General features: G+C 24.5%; 2 protein-coding genes across 2 annotated transcripts in view; both read right to left on the bottom strand.

Annotated features, from left to right (window-relative positions):
• The window catches only part of LOC117181904 (ribonuclease P protein subunit p40-like), a 34,267-nt gene that overhangs the window by 10,167 nt on the left and 4,884 nt on the right, over positions 1 to 19,216 (bottom strand). Inside the window, exons 3-5 of the mRNA XM_033374923.1 lie at positions 14,053 to 14,217; positions 11,944 to 12,069; positions 8,273 to 8,456 (exon numbers count right to left, since the gene is read on the bottom strand). Coding sequence (XP_033230814.1) covers positions 8,273 to 8,456; positions 11,944 to 12,069; positions 14,053 to 14,217 — 475 coding nt within the window. The remainder of the gene's footprint in view (positions 1 to 8,272; positions 8,457 to 11,943; positions 12,070 to 14,052; positions 14,218 to 19,216) is intronic.
• Positions 12,006 to 14,065, bottom strand: LOC117181902 (SCF E3 ubiquitin ligase complex F-box protein grrA-like). Its single transcript, XM_033374922.1, has one exon. The coding sequence runs from the start codon at positions 14,005 to 14,007 to the stop codon at positions 12,457 to 12,459; it is 1,551 nt and encodes a 516-aa protein (XP_033230813.1). The 5' UTR covers positions 14,008 to 14,065; the 3' UTR covers positions 12,006 to 12,456.

Genomic DNA, 19,216 nt, shown 5'->3' with positions numbered 1-19,216 from the left:
TTAATTTAGAAATTCTTGGAAATTGAAAAAAAAATTGGTTTTATCTTACCATTTTACGCTATTTTTTGAAAGAATTAATAAAAAAGAATCCGTTATTTTTCTGTCCTCTTTTTGTATTTTGGTTTTTTAATTTTAATAAAGGAAATCTAAGTGTTTCTTCTTCAAATTTAATCTTTGACTTCGTTTTTTTTTTAATTTCCAAGAATTTCGTGTGTCAATGAAAGTATTATTGTATTATAATTGTATGTTAATTTAATCTCCAAATTCGAAATTCAAACTTAATTACTAAATTCTTAAAAATAAAAAAATAAATAAAAATTTAAGATAAAATTTGGAAAATAAACTCTTAAATTTTTAAATTAAAAAAAAAGATAAAAGATAAAGAAGGAAAACTTCGAAAACGTTTTTAAATTTTTTTTAATAAAAATATTTTAGAGGGTGTTATCCAAATTTGAACGTTCCATTTTTGACTTTTGTAACTTTCGAGAATTTCATAATTCAAATTAAATTTTAAGACATAAAAAAAATTGAATTTCGAAATTCTTGGAAATTGAAAAAAAGCCTGGTTTGATCTTTCCATTTTACGCTATTTTTTGAAAGAATTAATAAAAAATAATCCCTTATTTTTGTTTCCTCTTTTTGTATTTAGGTTTTTTAATTTAAATTGAAAAATTTAAGAGTTTCTTCTCAAAATTTAATCTTTGGATTCGTTTTTTTTTTAATTTCCAAGAATTTCGTGTGTCAATGAAAGTATTATTGTATTATAATTGTATGTTAATTTAATCTCCAAATCCGATATTTAAATTTAATTACAAAATTCTTGGAAATTAAAAAAAAAAATAAAGAAAAAGAAAGAAATCTGCGATTCTCTGTTTTTTATGTATTTTTTATCTTAAATTTTGCATTGCGACATTTAGGATCGTCTTGTCCAAACTTGATTATAGGATTCTTGTTTTTTGTTTTTTTTAATTCCAAGAATTTCGTGTGTCATTGAAATATTATTGTATTAAAATTGTGTTTTAATTTAATCATCAAATCCGATAATCAAATTTAATTGCAAAATTCTTGGAAATTAAAAAAACTAAAAATCTAATGATCAAATTTTGACAATAAACTGTTAAACTGATAAATTTTAAATAAAAGAAAAAACCTTCAAACTCATTTTTTAATTATTATTATTTTTTAAATTAGAATTGAGTCATTTAAGATTTAGTTTGCTAAACTTGATTGTTAAATTCTTGTTTTTCTTCAAATTGTAAACAATTTCTTACTTAAATTTGATTTAAAAGTTTGATTTATTTTCAGTTTAATTTAATTGGAGGATGACCTCCTTTTTCTTTCTTTATTTTTTTTTTTAATAAATCCAGTATTCTAATTTAATTTCGAAATTATTGGAAATTGGAAAAAAATCAGGATTTATCTGACCATTTTACGCTATTTTTTGAAAGAATTAAAAAAAAACGCCTTATTTTTCTTACCACTTTTTTTAGATCGGTTATTTAATTTCCAAGAATTTCGTATGTCAATTGTAGAATTCTTAAATTCCCGAGAATTTAATTAAAGGTTATATAACTAAAAATATGACAGAATTGAGGAGAATTTAAAAGAATTTAAGATTTTTAACAATATTTTTATTGTTCAGGTTATATCAGCGGTTGAACATAAATTATTTCCTAGCTCAGGCATTCAGAAATTACAGTATTTCATATACAAATTTAAAATTTTCAAATGTATTAATTTATTTTTTAAAAAAAGTTTTTTCTACTTTAAAAGATAACTCTTTAACAAAATACTGGAATTTTTAAAAAAATAATTGAATTTTTAACATAATAGTTAAATCTTCAAGCTATAAAAAACATATGACCAATGAAAAAGTGTCATAATTTATATTTTAATAAAAAAAGAATAAAATTTATACAACAAAAGAAAAGACTTTTAAACCCAAAAAGACAAATTTCCAACAAATAAAGATGTTTTACTCAAAAAATAAATAAAAGTTTATCTAAATTATTGAACCTTCAAACGAGAAGACACATTTTCTTTTTAAAAATTCAATTTTCAAACAAAAAATATGACTGTTCAACAAAAAATTAATTTTACACGAAACTGATCAATTTTACGCAAAAAAAGGATGTTTCAAACTAAAAAATAATTGTTTTACAAAGAAAAACGCGAATTTTTAATTAAAAAATATCAATCTTTAAAAAATGGAAAAGTTCCAATAAACAGTTAAATTTTCAAACCAGACATAAGCCTTCAATAAAAAAATTTCACAATGTAGATTAACTTTGACCCAAGTAGTTGATTTTTCAATTAAAAAAGATTAATTTATAACAAGATAATTAAAATTTTAACCACCGAGATAACTTTTCAACTTGAAATATAAATCTTTAACAAAAAAAGTGACTTCTTAACAAAGGGATTCAACCAAATGTTTAAAACAAATTAGTTGAATTATCAAGCAAAGAAGACCGATTTTTAACCAAAAAGTTGCATTTTCATACAAAAAAATGAAATTTCTTTTATAACAGATGAAGTTTTAAATCAAAAAGATAAATTTTCAAAAAAACAGTTGAATTTTCGGTTGAAAAAGAGTTGAGTTTTCACGATTAAACTATGAATTTTTTAACAAAGAATCATTTTCTATCAAAAAAATTGTTGATTTCTCTAGCAAATAGTTGCATTTTTATCAAAAAATGTAAAATTTATCTTAAAGCAGAAGAATTTTTTATTACAAAAAATTTGAGTTTACATCCAAAAAAGATTTCAGTTAACTCAGTAACATCAAAAATGGAATTTTTGTAACAAAAAAATAAGTTTCTAGAAAAAAAATTGAATTTTCAATCCCAAAAGACGAATTTTTTCAACCAAAAAGGATGAATTTTTAACTAAATAGTTTTATTCTTTACCAAACAGTTTCATTTTTATCCGAAAAAGATCAATTTTATATTGAGACAGATGAATTTGTAACAAAATTTTTTTTGAAAGTAGAACTTTCATCTAGAAAATATTTCAGTTCATTTTTCAACACCGAAATATAAATTTTAAACAAGTAAATTTTCTACGAAATAGTTAGGTTTTCAAGAAAATAGTATAATAGTTTAATTTCTAACCAAACAGTTGCATTTTTATCAAAAAAGATTTAATTTCTGCTAAAGCAGGTAAACTTTAAAATAAAAAAGACAAACTTTAAAAAAAAAAGTTGAATTTTCAACCGAATAGTTAACAAAAAAAAGCAATGTTCAATTAATTAAAATAAATTCTGAAATTCTCAGAGAATTTATTTCTCGGTAAAATATTTTCATTCTCGTTACTTTTATTAATTTTATTTGTTAATTTAATCAACAAATTCGATATTTAAATTTAGTTGCAAAATTTGTGGAATCAGTATTATTATTATTAATATTATACGTTAAAAAAGAATTTAAATTTTTATTTATTTTGAGTTTAATTTAATTTATAGATCGCCTTCTCTTTCGTTCATTTTTTTTATTTTTGTTACTTTTGTAACTTTCGAGAATTTCATAGTTCAAATTAAATTTTAAGACATAAGAAAAATTAACTTAAATTTGAATTTATTCTTACGTTAGTTTCTGAACATCTTTAATTTCAAATTTAATCTCAAAATAGAGTATTCTAATTTAATTTATAAATTCTTGGAATTGGAAAAAACACTGTTTTTATTTGATCATGTTACGATATTTTTTTAAAAAATTAATAAAAAAGAATCCCTTATTTTTCTTTTCTCTTTTTGTATTTTGGTTTTTTAAATTTGAATTGAGAAATTTAAGAGTTTCTTCACCAAATTTTATTTTTTGTTTTTTTACTTTCCAATAATTTCGTGTGTCATCAAAATATTATTCTATTATAATTGTATGTTAATTTAATCTCCAAATTCGAAATTGAAATTTAATTACTAAATTCTTACAAATTAAAAAAAAAGCAAAAATCTAAAACCAAATGTGGACAATAAACTCTTAAATTTCTGAATCCCAATAAAAAATAAAAGAAAAAACCTGCGAAAACGTTTTTTAATTTTTTTTTTTAAATTGAATTGTGTCATTTAAGATTTGGTTGACAAAACTTGATTGTTGTATTCTTTTTTTTCTTCAAATTGCAAACAATTTCCTGGTGAAATTTTAATATTATACGTTATAAAAGAATTTAAATTTTTATTTATTTTGAGTTTTATTTCATTTGGAAATCGACTTCTTTTTTTTAATAAAGACATAAGGAAAAATAATTTAAATTTAAATTTATTCCTAAATTCATTTATCAATATCTTTAATTTCAAATTTAATCTCTAAATCCAATATTCTAATTTTATTTCGAAATTCTTGGAAATTGAAAAAACTCATACTATTTTACGCTATTTTTTGAAAGAATGAAAAAAAGAATCTCTTGGTTAACATTCCTCTTTTTGTATTTGTTTTCAATTTGAATTGAGAAGTTTAAGTTTGTTCCTCAAAGTTATTCTTTGGATTCTTGTTTTTTAAAAATATTTTATTTTAATTCGAATAATTTCGTGTATCAATCGAAATATTATTGTATTATGATTCTATGTTAATTTAATTTCCAAATCCGTTATTTAAATTTAATCGCAAAATTCTTGAAAATTAAAAAAAAAACTAAAAATCTAACGATCAAATTTGCACAATAAACTCTTAAATTTCTAAATTCCAAATAAAAGGAAAAAAGATAAAAGAAAGACACCTACCTATCAGAAAGTTTTTAAATTTTTTTTTTAATTTTTCAACTGTGTCATTTAAGATTTGGTTGACGAAAGAAGAATTTAAATTTTGATTTTTTTTTTAGTTTAATTTAATTTGGAGATCCTTCTCTTTCTTTTATCTGTTTTTGTTTGGTTAATAAAGACATTTTAGAGGGTGTTATCCAAATTTGAACGTTCAATTTTTGACTTTCGTAACTTTGAAGAATTTCATAGTTCAAACTAAATTTTAATACATGAGAAAAAATTTTAATTTCAATTTATTCTTAAATTCAGTTCTTAACATCTTTAATTTTAAATTTAATCTCAAAATCCAATATTTTAATTAAATTCTTAAATCCTTGGAAATAAAAAAAACTGGTTTTATTTTACCATTTTACGCTATTTTTTGAAATAATTAAAAAAAAGAATCCCTTTTTTTCTTTCCTCTTTTTCATTTTAGATTTTTAATTTCAATTGAGAAATTTAAAATTTTGTTCCTCAAATTTGATCTTTGGATTGTTGTTTTCTTTTTCTTTTTTTTTAAATTCCAAGAATTTCGAGAGTCAATACAAATATTGTTTTATTATAATTCTATATTAATTTAATCTCCAAATCCAGAATTAAAATTTAATTACAAAATTCTTGAAAATTAAAAAAAAAATCTTAGATGAAATTTGGACAGTACACTCTTAAATTTCTAAATTCAAAATACAAAAAAAGAGAAAAGAGAAATAAAGAAACCTTCGAATCCATGGTTTTTATTTAATTTTTACTTTTTAATTTTAATAAAGATGTTTAAAAGGGTTTTATCCAAACTTGATCGTTGGATTTTTGACTTTTTTCATTTATAAGAATTTCATATTACAAATCAAATTTTAAAACGTTTCAAGAATTTAAATTTGGACTTATTCTGAATTTATAAAAACTAAAAATCTAACGATCAAATTTGAATAACACAGTCTTAAATTTCTAAATTCAAAATAAAACAGAGTAAAAAAAATCTTCAAATCCCTGTTTTTAAATATATATATTTTTTAATTTGAATTTTGTACGTGAACGAAGAATTAAGATTTTGATTTATTTCCGAATTTAAATTCTTAAAATGTTTCATTTTAAATTTAATCACCAAAAAATCATTCAAATTTAATTGCAAAATTTTTGGAAATTAAAAAAGTCAAAAATCTATTTATTAAATTTGGTGAATACGCTCTTAAATTTCTTAAGCAAATTAAAACAAAAATAAAATAAGAACAGAAAAAGAAAGAAGCCTGCCAATTCTTTTTTAATTTAATTTTTTAAAATTTGAATTTTGACATTTAAGATTTTATTGCTTAAACTTTATTGCTGAATTCTTGTTTTTTTTTAATTTCCAACAATTTGTTGCTTAAATTTAAATATTCTATTTTTAAAAAATGTTGAAATTTAGATTTAATTTTAGCTTATTCTATTTTGGAGGTTGGCTTTTTTTCTTTCGTCTTTATTTTTTAATTTTTAATTTGAATAAAGATATTAAATTTGAGAGTGTTTTTCCAAATTTAAAGATCGCTTCTTGGTTTGTTTTTTTTTTATTCTGAGAATGTCATAGTTTAAATCAAATTGTAAAACCTTAAAAGAAAGTAAATTTAGATTTATTCTCAATTTAATTTCTTAACATTTTTCATTTTTAATTTAAATACTTATAATCAAAGACTCATAAAAACTAAAAATCCAACGATAACACACTTTAAAATTTCTCAATCTCAAAACAAAATAAATAAATAAAAGAGGATTTATTTTTTGTCAATATTTTTTTATTTAAATAAAGAAATTCGAGAGGGTGCTATCCAAATTTAAACGTTCGATTTTTTTCCTTGTTTAATTTCCAAGAAATTGTAGTTAAATTTGAATTTTCGACGTTAAAAAATTATTCAAATTTGTATTTATTCCGAATTTCATTTCTAAAAATCTTTAATCATAAATTAAATTTAATCTTACATTTAAACTCCAATTCCAGCATTGAAATTTAATTGCGAAATTCTTCGAACTTATAAAAATTAAAAATTCAACAATCTGAATGGGATAACACATTCTTAAATTTCTAAATTTAAATAGAAAAATAAAAGAGGAAATAAAAAGGAAGCAAAAAACTCATAAATACATCTTTTTTTATTTATTATTTCACAATAATCTTTAAAACCCTCTGTTTTATTTATTTATTTTGTTTTGTAATTCGAATTAGTTAAAATAAAAATATTAGACGTTACAGAATAATTCAAATTTCGATTTATTCTCAATTTAATATCTTAAAATCTTTAATACTTAATTTAATTTAATCTTACATTTAATCTCCGATTCCAGCATTCAAATTTAATTTTAAAATTCTTGGAAATTAAAATAAAAAATTCAAGGATCAAATTTGGACACAATTTTTAATTTATTGATTCAAAATAAAAATAGGACCGATAAAATCAACCTCCAAATGCCTTTTTATTATTTTTTTTATTTTAATTAAAACATTCTAGAGTTTGTTTTCCAAATTTCATTGTTGGATTCTTGTTTTTTTTTAGTTTCCATGAATTTATTAATTAAATTTGAATGCTGTTAAAAAAGAATTAAAATTTTAATTTATTCTGATTTTAATTTAATTTGGAAGTTGCCTACTTTTTCTTTAGTTTTTTTTTATTTTGGTTTTTTAAATTTAAATAAACACATTCAAGAGGGTGTTATACAAATTTGATCATTTGACTCTTGGATTTTTTAAGTTTAAACAAAAATTCATAGTAAAAATTTAATCTTAAATTTATTCTCTAAACCCAGCATTGAAATTTCCTTGCGAAATTATTAAAAATTTTAAAAAATCTAATGATGTATTCAAATTAAAAAAATTAATAAACAAAAAGAGGAAAAAAACAGAAAAAAATTTTGAGCCCTCTTTTCTTAATTTAAACAAATTTTGAATTGCGAAATTTAAGATAGTGTTGTTTAAATTTTATTATTAAATTCTTGTTTTTTTTTTAATTTCCACGAATTTCTTAGTTCAATTTGAATATTGGACGTTAAAGAAGAATTTAAATTTCTTTCCTCTTTTTTTATTTTATTTTTTTATTTAAATGTCCAATTTTGATCGTTCTAATCTCTTTTTTTTTAATTTACAAGAATTTCGTAGTTAAATTTAAATATTGGACTTTAAAAAAGAATTCTGTATTCATTCTGAATTTCGTTTTTTAAAATCATTAATCTTATTCAATTTAATTTTACACTTAATCCCCAAAGTCAAGCATTCAAATTTAATTATCAATAAATATGAATTTAAATAAGAATAAATAAAAAGAGGAGAAAAAAAGAAGAAACCGCCGACTCCTTCTTTTATTTTTAAAAAAGAAAATTGAATTGAGAAATTTAAGATTGTCTTGACCAAATTTTAACTTCGATTTTTTTAAGTTCCAAGATTATCTTTGGTTAATTTAATTGTTGCTCGTTAAAGAAGAATTTAAATATTGATCATTTTATTTATTTATTTCATTTTATCTATTTTTTATTTTTTAAAATAAAGGGGGAAATAAATATTAAACTTAAACTCACAAGTTTCCATCGATACTGAAAACTCCAAGCCATTCAAAAACCATCTCATGATCACAAGAATCATCAACAACTGGCACATCGACTGAATATCTCGACCTATGAATAAAATTTTGGCGACAGAGCGAGACTTCATATCCTCGATTATTGAACCACGCCGCTACCGACGATGGACACAGCTTTTCTTCTGCAATTTTTCAATAATTAAAAAAAATCCATTAAGGATTTTCAAAAAAAACGTCACTCTATTTACAAAAAATTTCCACCCCTTCCCTTTTCAAGTCTATTTTTTTCAATTTCATTTGGTAAACGACTAAAATAAAAAAGAAAATAGGGGATAAATATTTTTGATAAAATTAATCAAGAATATATTGCATTCTTAAGAAAACAGTTGAATTTTCAACCAAAAAAATTTAGTTTCTATACCAAAAAAGATGAATTTTATATCCAGAAGGGACAATTTTTGTATTCAAAAAGACGATTTTGCAAAAAAGAGTTGAATTTTCAGAAAAAAAGATGACTCTAACAAAATAGTTGCATTTTCAACAATACAAATTAATTATCAAAGCAGAGGTTGAATTTGCAATCAAATAGTTAAAATTTTAAGCGGCAGGGACGAATTTTCAACATAAATATTTGAAATTTTAACCAAATGGGTGGACTTTTAACTTACGAAGATTATTTTGCAACTTAATTCTCATCGAAAAATGTAATAGTTGATTTGTAACCGACAAATATTTTTATTTTAAATAAAAGCAGTTGAATTCAACCAAAAAATCGAATCTTCAACAAAATAGTCGAACTCTAAACCAAAAAAAGATTCAATTTCTACCAAAAGAGGTGAATTTTCATCCAAAAAAGATTTTTTATTCAAGGGAAAAACATTTTTTAAAGAAAATTGTAGAATTTTTTAAAGCAAAAGGCATATTCTCTAAAAAACAGTTGAATTTTTAACGATTTTTCTACATAACAGTTTATTTTTTAATCCGAAGATATGAATGTTTAACAAAAAAATTCATTTGCAACCAAAGAATTGTATTTTAAAATAAAATCGATCATATTTCAACCAAAAAGGGAATAGTTCAATTTTCAGATCAAAAAATTGATTTTCAAGAACACCAACAAAGGAATATTCAAGAAAATACTTAAATTTTTAAATAAAGAAATGGATCTTTAACTAAAAATAAATTATTAACAAATTATTCAGTTGAGCCAATTAGTTAAATTTTCCATAAAAAATTAAAGCGATCAATTTTCGCTAAAATAAGGAAAAGTTCATTTTTCAGTTAAAAAATTAATATTCAAACAAAAACAAAATTTTTTAACAAAGTAGTTAAATCTTGAATTAAAGTGACGATTCAAAAGAAAAATTAATTTTAAAACAGTAGTTCACCTTTTAATTGTGTAGTTGAATTTTCAAATAAATATACCTAAATACATTTTTCAACTAAGAAGATTGAGTTTTAATAAAAAAAAAAAAAAAGAGTTTTCAACCAAAAAGACGAATTTCCATGTAAAAAACACGAATTTTTAAATAAAATGTATTATCTTTTAACAAAAAATAGACATTAAATTTTCCGTTATAAAAAATTTTAAACAAAAAAAAAAAACTAATTTTCAACCAAAAAAGATGAATTCTCGAGAAAAAAATGTACTATTAGTGTTGCAAATAGTTGAATCCTCAACCAAAAACAGATTTTAATTTTCAATCAAAAACAGTTATATTAAACCAAAAAAGATTAATTTTCATCCAAATAGATGAAATTTTTTATATGAAAAGATTAAATTTTATTCAAAAATATGAATCTTCAATAAAAAAAATTAATTTTCTACCAAAAAGAGAAATTTTTAACATTTTTAACCAGAAATGGAATAGTTCAATTTCCAGTTAAAAAAATTAATTTTTGTGCAACAAAAAAGTGAATTTCCAAACAAAAAGATGAATTCTCAACCAAGTAGATGAATTTTTTAAATGAGAAGATTAAATTTTATTCAAAAATATGAATCTTCAATAAAAAAAATTAATTTTCTACCAAAAAAAGAAATTTTCAACATTTTTAACCAGAAATGGAATAGTTCAATTTTCAGTTAAAACAGTTAATTTTCCTTAAAAAAAAAAGAATTTTTAGGCAAAAAAGACGAGTTCTCAACCAAATCGATAAATTTTTTAAATGAGAAGATTAAATTTTATTCAAAAATATGAATCTTCAATAAAAAAAAAATTAATTTTCTACCAAAAAGAGAAATTTTGAACATTTTTAACCAGAAATAGAATAGTTCAAATTTAAGTTAAAAAATTAATTTTTGTGCAACAAAAAAGTGAATTTCCAACCAAAAAGATGAATTCTCAACCAAGTAGATGAATTTTTAAAAAGAGAAGATTAAATTTTATTCAAAAATATGAATCTTCAATAAAAAAAATTAATTTTCTACCAAAAAGAGAAATTTTCAACATTTTTAACCAGAAATGGAATAGTTCAATTTTCAGTTAAAAAAGTTAATTTTCCTTAAAAAAAATGAATTTTTAGGCAAAAAAGACGAGTTCTCAACTAAATCGATGAATTTTTTAAATGAGAAGATTAAATTTTATTCAAAAATATGAATCTTCAATAAAAAAAAATTAATTTTCTACCAAAAAGAGAAATTTTGAACATTTTTAACCAGAACTGGAATAGTTCAATCTTCAGTTAAAAAATTAATTTTGCTGCAAAAAAAAATAATTTTTAGGCAAAAGACGAATTCTCAACCAAATCGATTAATATTTAAAATGAGACAATTAAATGTGATTCAAAAAGATGAAATCTTCAAACAAAACAGAATAATTTTCTGCCAAAAAGACCAATTTTCAACCAAAAAAGAAATAGTTGAAATTTCCATAATAAAAATTAATTATCAACCAAAAAAAACGAATTTTCAAAAAAATAGTTTAATTTTCAACCAAATAGTAGAATTTTCAACTTGAAGTGATAATTTTTGTAGCAAGAATGGAATAGTTAAATATTCAGTTTAAAAAAATGAATTCTCAACAACTTAAATTGATAAATATTCATTAAAAAGAGAATTTAAAAAAAATAGTTCAACTTTTAACCAAGGAGTTGAATTTCCAACTAAAAGATACATTTTCAACCAAAAAGTAGTAAAATTTTTAACTGAAAAAAGGAACTTTTTTATCAAGAATGGAATAGTTCATTTTTCAATTAAAAAAACGAATTTTCAACTACTTATAATGATAATATTCAACAACAAAAAAATGAATTTAAAAAAAATAGTTTAACTTTTAACGCATTAGATGAATTTTCATATAAAAAAGATATATTTTAAACCATAAATGAAATTGTTAAAAATTCTATTATAAAAATTAATTGCAAAAAAAATCGATTTTTCAAGAAAATAGTTCAATCTTTAACTAAATAGTAGAATTTTTAACCTAAAGGGATGAATTCTGAACCAAAAACATAAACATTAATAAAAAAATAGAGAAAGTTTCTTGAAAACAGAAGAAAAAAAAGAAGAATTCTTTTCACTAATAATTTCAATCACTAATTTAATTTTTTTTCAAGCGTTTCAAAAAATTGTTATTCGCATTTATATTTTTATATTTTTTATTGAAAGTGTGACGTAGTTTTTGAACGATCCCTAATTATAATTTAACAAAAAATCCAAAAATATATTACCTGGTGGGTCCCAAGCGACGACAACATCGAACGGAATCTTCAAATTTTCTTGCAAGCAATTTCTAACGCGTTCATAATTCTTCTTTCCCGGCGTAAAACATTCCTTTTTCAAATCAAGTGTCACGACTTTACACCGGTAAAAAAAAGCAAACAAAAAGTCGAATTTCAGAAAAAAAATACAAAAACATTTTCAATAATATGAAACAAAAGATATTTCGTAAAAAAAAAAAAGATTGTTCATCTCGTACCATTATTTGATCTACTCTACGAGGTGTACAATAAAAATAAAAATATGAAAAGCATAAATAACATTCCTAAGTTTGAACATTTGAAAACAAATGTTTCGTGTAAAAAATATCTAGATATCACTGGTTTCTGGTATCTTTCCATCAGATAAAAATGAGTCTCTTCTCCTTTTCTCACACAAAAATTTCCGTAAAAATAGAATCATCTTGTAAAAAAATTCGATCTTTAATTTAACTAAAGTTCCGCCATCTTTCTTATAAAAATAATTCAAGCTAGAGACAAAGTCGGACTCGTGTCCAGATCTATATTATTTAAACTCAAATCTCTTCGAAAAAGTTCCAACTCATCAATTGTGATTCCTTGCCAGCTTTCCAGCTCCGAGAGTCTTCTCAAATTCTTGCAATTCTGCATCAGTATTTTGACAGTCTTCATTGACAAATCAGCACTGTACAAAATTTTCAATTCCTCCAACTGACACATCGGATTCCTCATTAAAACTCGACGCATCGTCGCATCATCAATTCCAGTCGACGATCCCAACTGGATAAATTTCACATTTAAACAATGAGACAGCAAATATTCCAGATGCATATTCGCACACTCCGAGGCGCACTTGATTCGCTCCAAGTGTTTGAAAGGCGACACCGCCAGTCTCCTCGGATTATTCGTCAATTCCAGAAACTCGCAGTTATAAAATATCAGACTTTTGATGCCGGGGCAAAACTGACTGATGCAAACGAGAGCACTCAAATCGATCTCGTCCACGTGCTCTAGATGAAGACTGACAATCTGACTCCCCTTCAAATTCAACAATGTGTTCACCCCGTTCGTGTAAAAGCTGCACGAGAGCAGCTTCAGTTCCCTGAGCTCGTTCAGCGATGCCAAAATGCTCAAATCCTCGATTCTCTCGTCACGCAAGATCGAAAAGTTCCTGATGAAGGGACACATCTCAACGAGGAGATACAAGTGATCAGCCGAGACGTTTCGACTCTCGAAGGCTCGCAACGAGAAGGGCTGGAAGTTGTCGATTTTCGTCCGGATGTACTCTAAAACATATCCCAACTCGTCGTATCTGCCCAGATCTTCCAGATTCGGATGTCCGAGAAGCAGATTCGCGTATCCTGGAATCGTGACCGACGTTCGGAAGAGTTTGATCTCGCGCAGATAGTGACACTTCATCAGAGGCGGGATGCTGCGATCAGTCACAGATCCGGAAGCCGTGACATCTAGTTTTTGAAGCTTGAGACAATTCTGAGTCAGAGCTAGAATGATATTGTCGGTGCAGTCGAAGCAGAGAATAAAGGAGACTAGATTCTTCATCATCGAGACGGCGCCGATGATGATCTTTTCAATGTCCGAGGTTCTCCAGCCAGCTGAGCCCGAGCCAAGATCGAGAACTTCAAGGCCGCGCAATTCGTGGAGTTTGTTGTAGAGGAGGTGGCGCATTATTTTAGGCCAGGCGGCAAACTCGATGGACTTTAGGTTCTCGTGGATGACAATTTCGGTGAGGGAGACGACGACATTCACCTCGGAGAGGAAGCTCCTTCTGTAGGTGTTTCTCATCTCGTTGATGAGATTCGCGATCGCTCGGAGAATGTGAATTGAGAGCTGGTCGCAGAGATGCCAGGGGATGCTGGAATTTAGGTGGTGTTTCATGGACTGAATGAGGGTTTGCAGAGTCAAGAGAGAGAGCTCGGGATTGGTTTTCGCGAGGGTACAGACTGGATGGATGATGCTTTTGCCAAAGTCGGTCACGTACTCGCCGACTGAGTGAAGGGCGAGATCTTGCAGCTTGGGCACTTGATGCTTCTTTGGCATTTTGAGGGATTTTTGTTTTGTTTTAGACTTCCTCGGAGAACTTACCGTAGCGGGAGGGGAATTTGCGATCGAAGTAGGTCGGCTTTCCTTCGAGGCCGAGAGTTTGATAGGTTGAGCGAGTCAGGGAGAGAATAAGGTGGCCAGCTGGGATGATTGCTAGTGTGTCGTGGCAGTCTATTTTTCGATCCACCGCGAGTAGAGATAGTTCTCCTAAAAATTATAATAATGAGGAATGCATCATTTGAGGCAGTATTCTACTTTGAAACGCTTGAAGAAAATCGTACATTGTGCAACAAGGGGCGAAAGCAGCAGTTATTTCTCGTTTTCGCCCTTAAAAGCAGGTCCGACGCTTTTTTCTATAGCTTTATCCGCCCCTAGAATTCTGATTGACTCATTTTTACTATCGCCCCGCTAATTTTACTGTCGCCCCGCAAATGCGGTTTGCGGGAAATATATGCTACTTTCGCCCCTATTTTCAGGGTCAAAAGATGGCTGAAACCAAAAAAAAAATTAAACAGTTTTAGATTCAGTATGACTTCAGCAACGGGCTGAACTAGGATTTCTTATATACGAGGGATGTTCAAAAAGTAAGTTTCCCTAGTCTGCCGTTTTGCCCCAGCGCCATCTAGCGAGCTGGAACCGAATACAGTTTTAGTTTAGGATATACTGATAAGAGTGGAACCGGTCTTAGCTGCCGAAAAATTTTTTTTCAACAGTACCGGCTCGGAAACCATGGAGCTACCTGTGAAAAACGTGTCCACTTGTGAGTTGCTTGCAGTTATTCGATTTTTAACTGCAAAAGGGCTAAATAGCAACGAAATTCGCACTGAATTAGTGCATATTTATGGTGACAAATGCATGAGTTTTCAAAATTATGCATCGGTGGCGTACATATTTTCTCGAAGGACGCGGAGAAGTTCATGATGAGCAGTGTGCAGGCACGCCACAAAACCGCCATTACAGATGAAACACAAACCTTACTGGAAAAATTCAAATGGAAAATTTTTGATCACCCACCCTACTCTCCAGATCTCGCACCTAGTGACTTTTTTCTTTTTCCTAAGTTAAAGGAAAATTTGGGTGGCCATCACTTCAATTCAAATGATGAAGTGAAAGACTTTATTAAATTATTCTTTAAAAAACAGGGCACGGATTTTTATAAACAAGGTTTGTCAAAGCTTGAGGACAGATATAAAAAATGTATTCAAGTCCAAGGAAACTATGTAGAAAAATAGATTATAAGTCAAACAATAAATACATATGTTACTTTAACCTTAAAATTGTGTTTTGCTTTTTTCCCGGAGCAGGGAAACTTACTTTTTGAACACCCCTCGTACATCCAAAAATAACAAAATGGCTTTGAAAAAACAAAAACGAAAAAAGTTGTTTTATTTTCACAGTTTTTTTGCAACAAAAAAATAGTTAAAATTTATTTTTTTTAAATAATACTAGTTCAGCCGGTTGCTAGACTCATACTGAATCTAAAACTGTTATTTTTTTCGAACCGCCCATTCTCGAGAGTTTGGCAGCAGCGCGGAACTACCTAATTTTTGAGGAGTTGATGTTGACTAACGTTTTTATGCATAACAAGGGCATAAAATAAATGAAAACATTTTTTAAATGTATTTTAAGATTTCTTTCCCGGCCAATAAAATTTTAAAAATCGAAATCTAAAATTAAAAAAGTACAAGTAATAAAAATAGACAATAAATTGAAACATTCAAAGTGGAACTCTTGAATTTTTAAGTTTTAAAATTAAAGTTTTTAATTTCAAAAATTTTCTACTGAATTGTTCAATAATTTACACGTATAAACTGGAACGTACTAACACTTTTCAACTGAATAATTTCAAGTTTAATAAATTTAAACTAAAAAATTCTGAATTTTTAACATTCGTAAATTATGGAGTTCAAAGATTTAGATTAAGTTCCAAAAATATAAATCCAGGTTAACATTTTCAATACTCTCAATTAAAGAATAAATCAATGAAATTTAAAAATGGTCCACATTATATTATTCAGTTATTAATAAAGCCAATAAATATTTGAAAACTTTGATTTTTTCAACTTAAAAGTTCTTAAATTAGAATTTAAAATATTTTCATTTTAAATAGTTTAAGCATCATTGAAAAACTCTTAAATTGTATTTCAAAATCTTGAGAAATCTAGAAGTAGTTTTAAATTTGTTCAAATTTAGCTTTATTTTTGAAATGTTTTCAAAACTTCTCAATAACTTTAAAAATTAATTGAATTTGTCCTACAATTAGAGTAATTTTAAGAGATATTTAGAAATTTCAAAAAAGATTAAAAATTAATTTAGAGCTTGAAATGATTTCAAATAATTTTAAGGAAGTGTGTTTACCGAAAAAATTTGGTTAGTCGTAAAGAAATTTCAGTGCAAATACTCACAACCTAAGTTAAAACAAAATGTAGATTTTTGCAGTTTATTACACAAAATGTAGAGGCTTTTTAAGAATTGTGAAAGGCTCCAAACAAATAAAAACTTTTTTTTTTAATTCCTAGGAAAATTGAAAATGATTCTTCATTTTGAAAAATTATTTTTAAAGAATATTCAAAAAGATTTTAAGAGAATTCCAATATTATTAAAAACGACCCGGGAAGAATTTAAGGATTTTTAAAATTTTGTAAGGTTTTCTAAAAATCGTAGGAAAAATTTTATTCAGTTTAAAATATGTTTAGAAGTTCTGAAAATTTTTTTGACAAACTTCATTTAAATTACTTGATATCATTCTAAGTTTTAAATTAATTTTGAATCTTTTCAAAGTTTCTAAATATCTCTTAAAATTACTTAACATTTTCTAAAAGTAATACGTGTTCAATTATTATTTATACATCAAAATTCAACAATTTCGCATTAAAATTAAACATTTTATTAAGTAGAACAATAAAAATTGTAACGTTAAAATGTTAAAAGCTTTTCGAAATTTTAACAATTTAAAGCTTTCTATTTCAAACATTTGAGTTTCAAATTGTTTACTTTTAAATATTTGGCTTCAATTTAGTCGTCTTAAATTATAAGTCAAATATTGCTAAATATTATTTATCCTTTTTCTTAATCAGAATTTTTTTTCATTAAATGGGTTAAAAATTGAATAATTTAGACTGAAACAATATTTTTAATTTAATAAAAACCTTTAATTACGAATTAATTACGAATCTGGAAACCTATTTTAAAAATTATTTATTTATATTTACATTTCATAAAATAAAACTGTTTATCACAAATTTGCAACTTTAAACGTTTTTCATTTTCAATTGTTTAAGTCTTTAAGACTGCACGTTAAAATTCTTTAAATTAAAAATATAAGCTTAAAAATAAAAATCTAAAATAGAGATTTTTTCAGGTAAAAGATTTTTGAATTACGCATTATTCGAGCGTTCCAAAGTAAAAAAAAATTAAATTACATTTTTATTTTTAAAAAATGAATTTTCCACCGAAAAGATAAAGCTGCAACCATAAAATAAAAAAAAATAAATTTAATTTTTAACAAACTAGTTCAACTTTCATCAAGCAGTTCAATTTTCAACCAAAAGGGTACATTTTTAACTAATAAGATTAATTTTCTGCCAAAAAATATTTCATTTTTTAATCAAAAACAGAATATAACTTTCAACCAAATAATTTTATTACCAAACTAAAAGATAAATTTTCTAAAAGAAAGGCGAATTTTTCATAAAGTAGATTAATTTTAAAATAACTAGTTTGATTTCTAAATAAAAAATATAATTTGTTTTCCAAATATTGTATGAATTTTTATGAATTTTAAATGAAAGTGATGAATTTTCAACCAAAAAATTAATATTTACTTTCATTTGTTTTTTATATTATATAAGTGTAATTTTCATAAGATTCTTCAGAAAATTCAAAACGTTTTTTGTAGATTTCAGATATAAAAATCAAAATGTCAACAAAACAATTCATTTTTAACCAAATCCTTATTTTTTTATCCAAAAAAAGGTTAATTCTCATCGACAAATGTAAAAACTGATATTTCAACCGCAAAAAATTTTTTTATTTTAAATCAAAAAAAGATACATTAATGCATACAAAATGAATTTTCTACAAAAAAAAACAAACAAATTCATTAATTAAAAAAAAAATGAAATTCCCGCCAAATATTTTATTTTTTAATCAAAAACAGTTGAAATCAACAAAAAAGTATAATTTTCTACAAAAATTACATTTTTTATTTTTAAAAAATGAATTTTCCACCTAAAAAATAAAGCTGCAACCATAAAATAAAAAAAAAATAAAACAAATTTAATTTTTAACAAACTAGTTCAACTTTCATCAAGCAGTTCAATTTTCAAACAAAAGGATACATTTTTAACTAATAAGATTAATTTTCTACCAAAAAAATATTTCATTTTTCATGATTTTCAACAAAATAATTTTTTTATCAAACTAAAAGATAAATTTTAAAATAAAATGATCAATATTTTACTGTAATATTCCATTTTTTAACACACAAACAAAAAATTTTTAATCGAAAAAAAAATTTTAAACAAGAAGATTAACTTGAAAAAAAAAACTTTCTACAACTGATGAATCTTGAACTGGAATAGTTGAATTTTGTATAAAAAAATATATTTATTTTCAACCATCGAGATTAATTTTCTAATAGAAAGGCGAATTTTTCACAAAGTAGATTAATTTTCAAATAATTAGTCTGATTTCTAAATAAAAAATATAATTTGTTAACCAAATATGGTATGAATTTTTATGAATTTTAAATGAAAGTGATGAATCTTAACCGAAAAATTAATATTTACTCTAATTTGTTTCTTATATTATATAAGTGTAATTTTCATAAGATTCTTCAGAAAATTCGAAACGTTTTTTGTAGATTTCAGATATAAAAATAAAAATGTCAACAAAACAATTCATTTTCAACCAAATCGTTATTTTTTTATCCAAAAAAGGTTAATTCTCAACGAGAAATGTAATAACGGATTTTACAACCAAGAAATACTTTTATTTTTAATCAAAAAATGTTACATTAATCCATAAAAAAATAATATTCTACAAAAAATACATTTTTTAATTTAAAAAAGTGAATTTTCCACCGAGGAGATGAAACTACAACTAAAAAAGAACAATTTTCAACCCAAAAAAGTTATTTTTAACAAAATAGTTTAATTTTCAAAAATGCAATTAAATTTTCAATCAATTAAATTAAATTTAATTA

The sequence above is a fragment of the Belonocnema kinseyi genome, chromosome 10 (assembly GCF_010883055.1).
Source record: "Belonocnema kinseyi isolate 2016_QV_RU_SX_M_011 chromosome 10, B_treatae_v1, whole genome shotgun sequence".
Classification (NCBI taxonomy): domain Eukaryota; kingdom Metazoa; phylum Arthropoda; class Insecta; order Hymenoptera; family Cynipidae; genus Belonocnema; species Belonocnema kinseyi.
The sequence above is the reverse complement of the archived record's forward strand: the minus strand, read 5'-3'. Positions and strand labels throughout refer to the sequence as shown.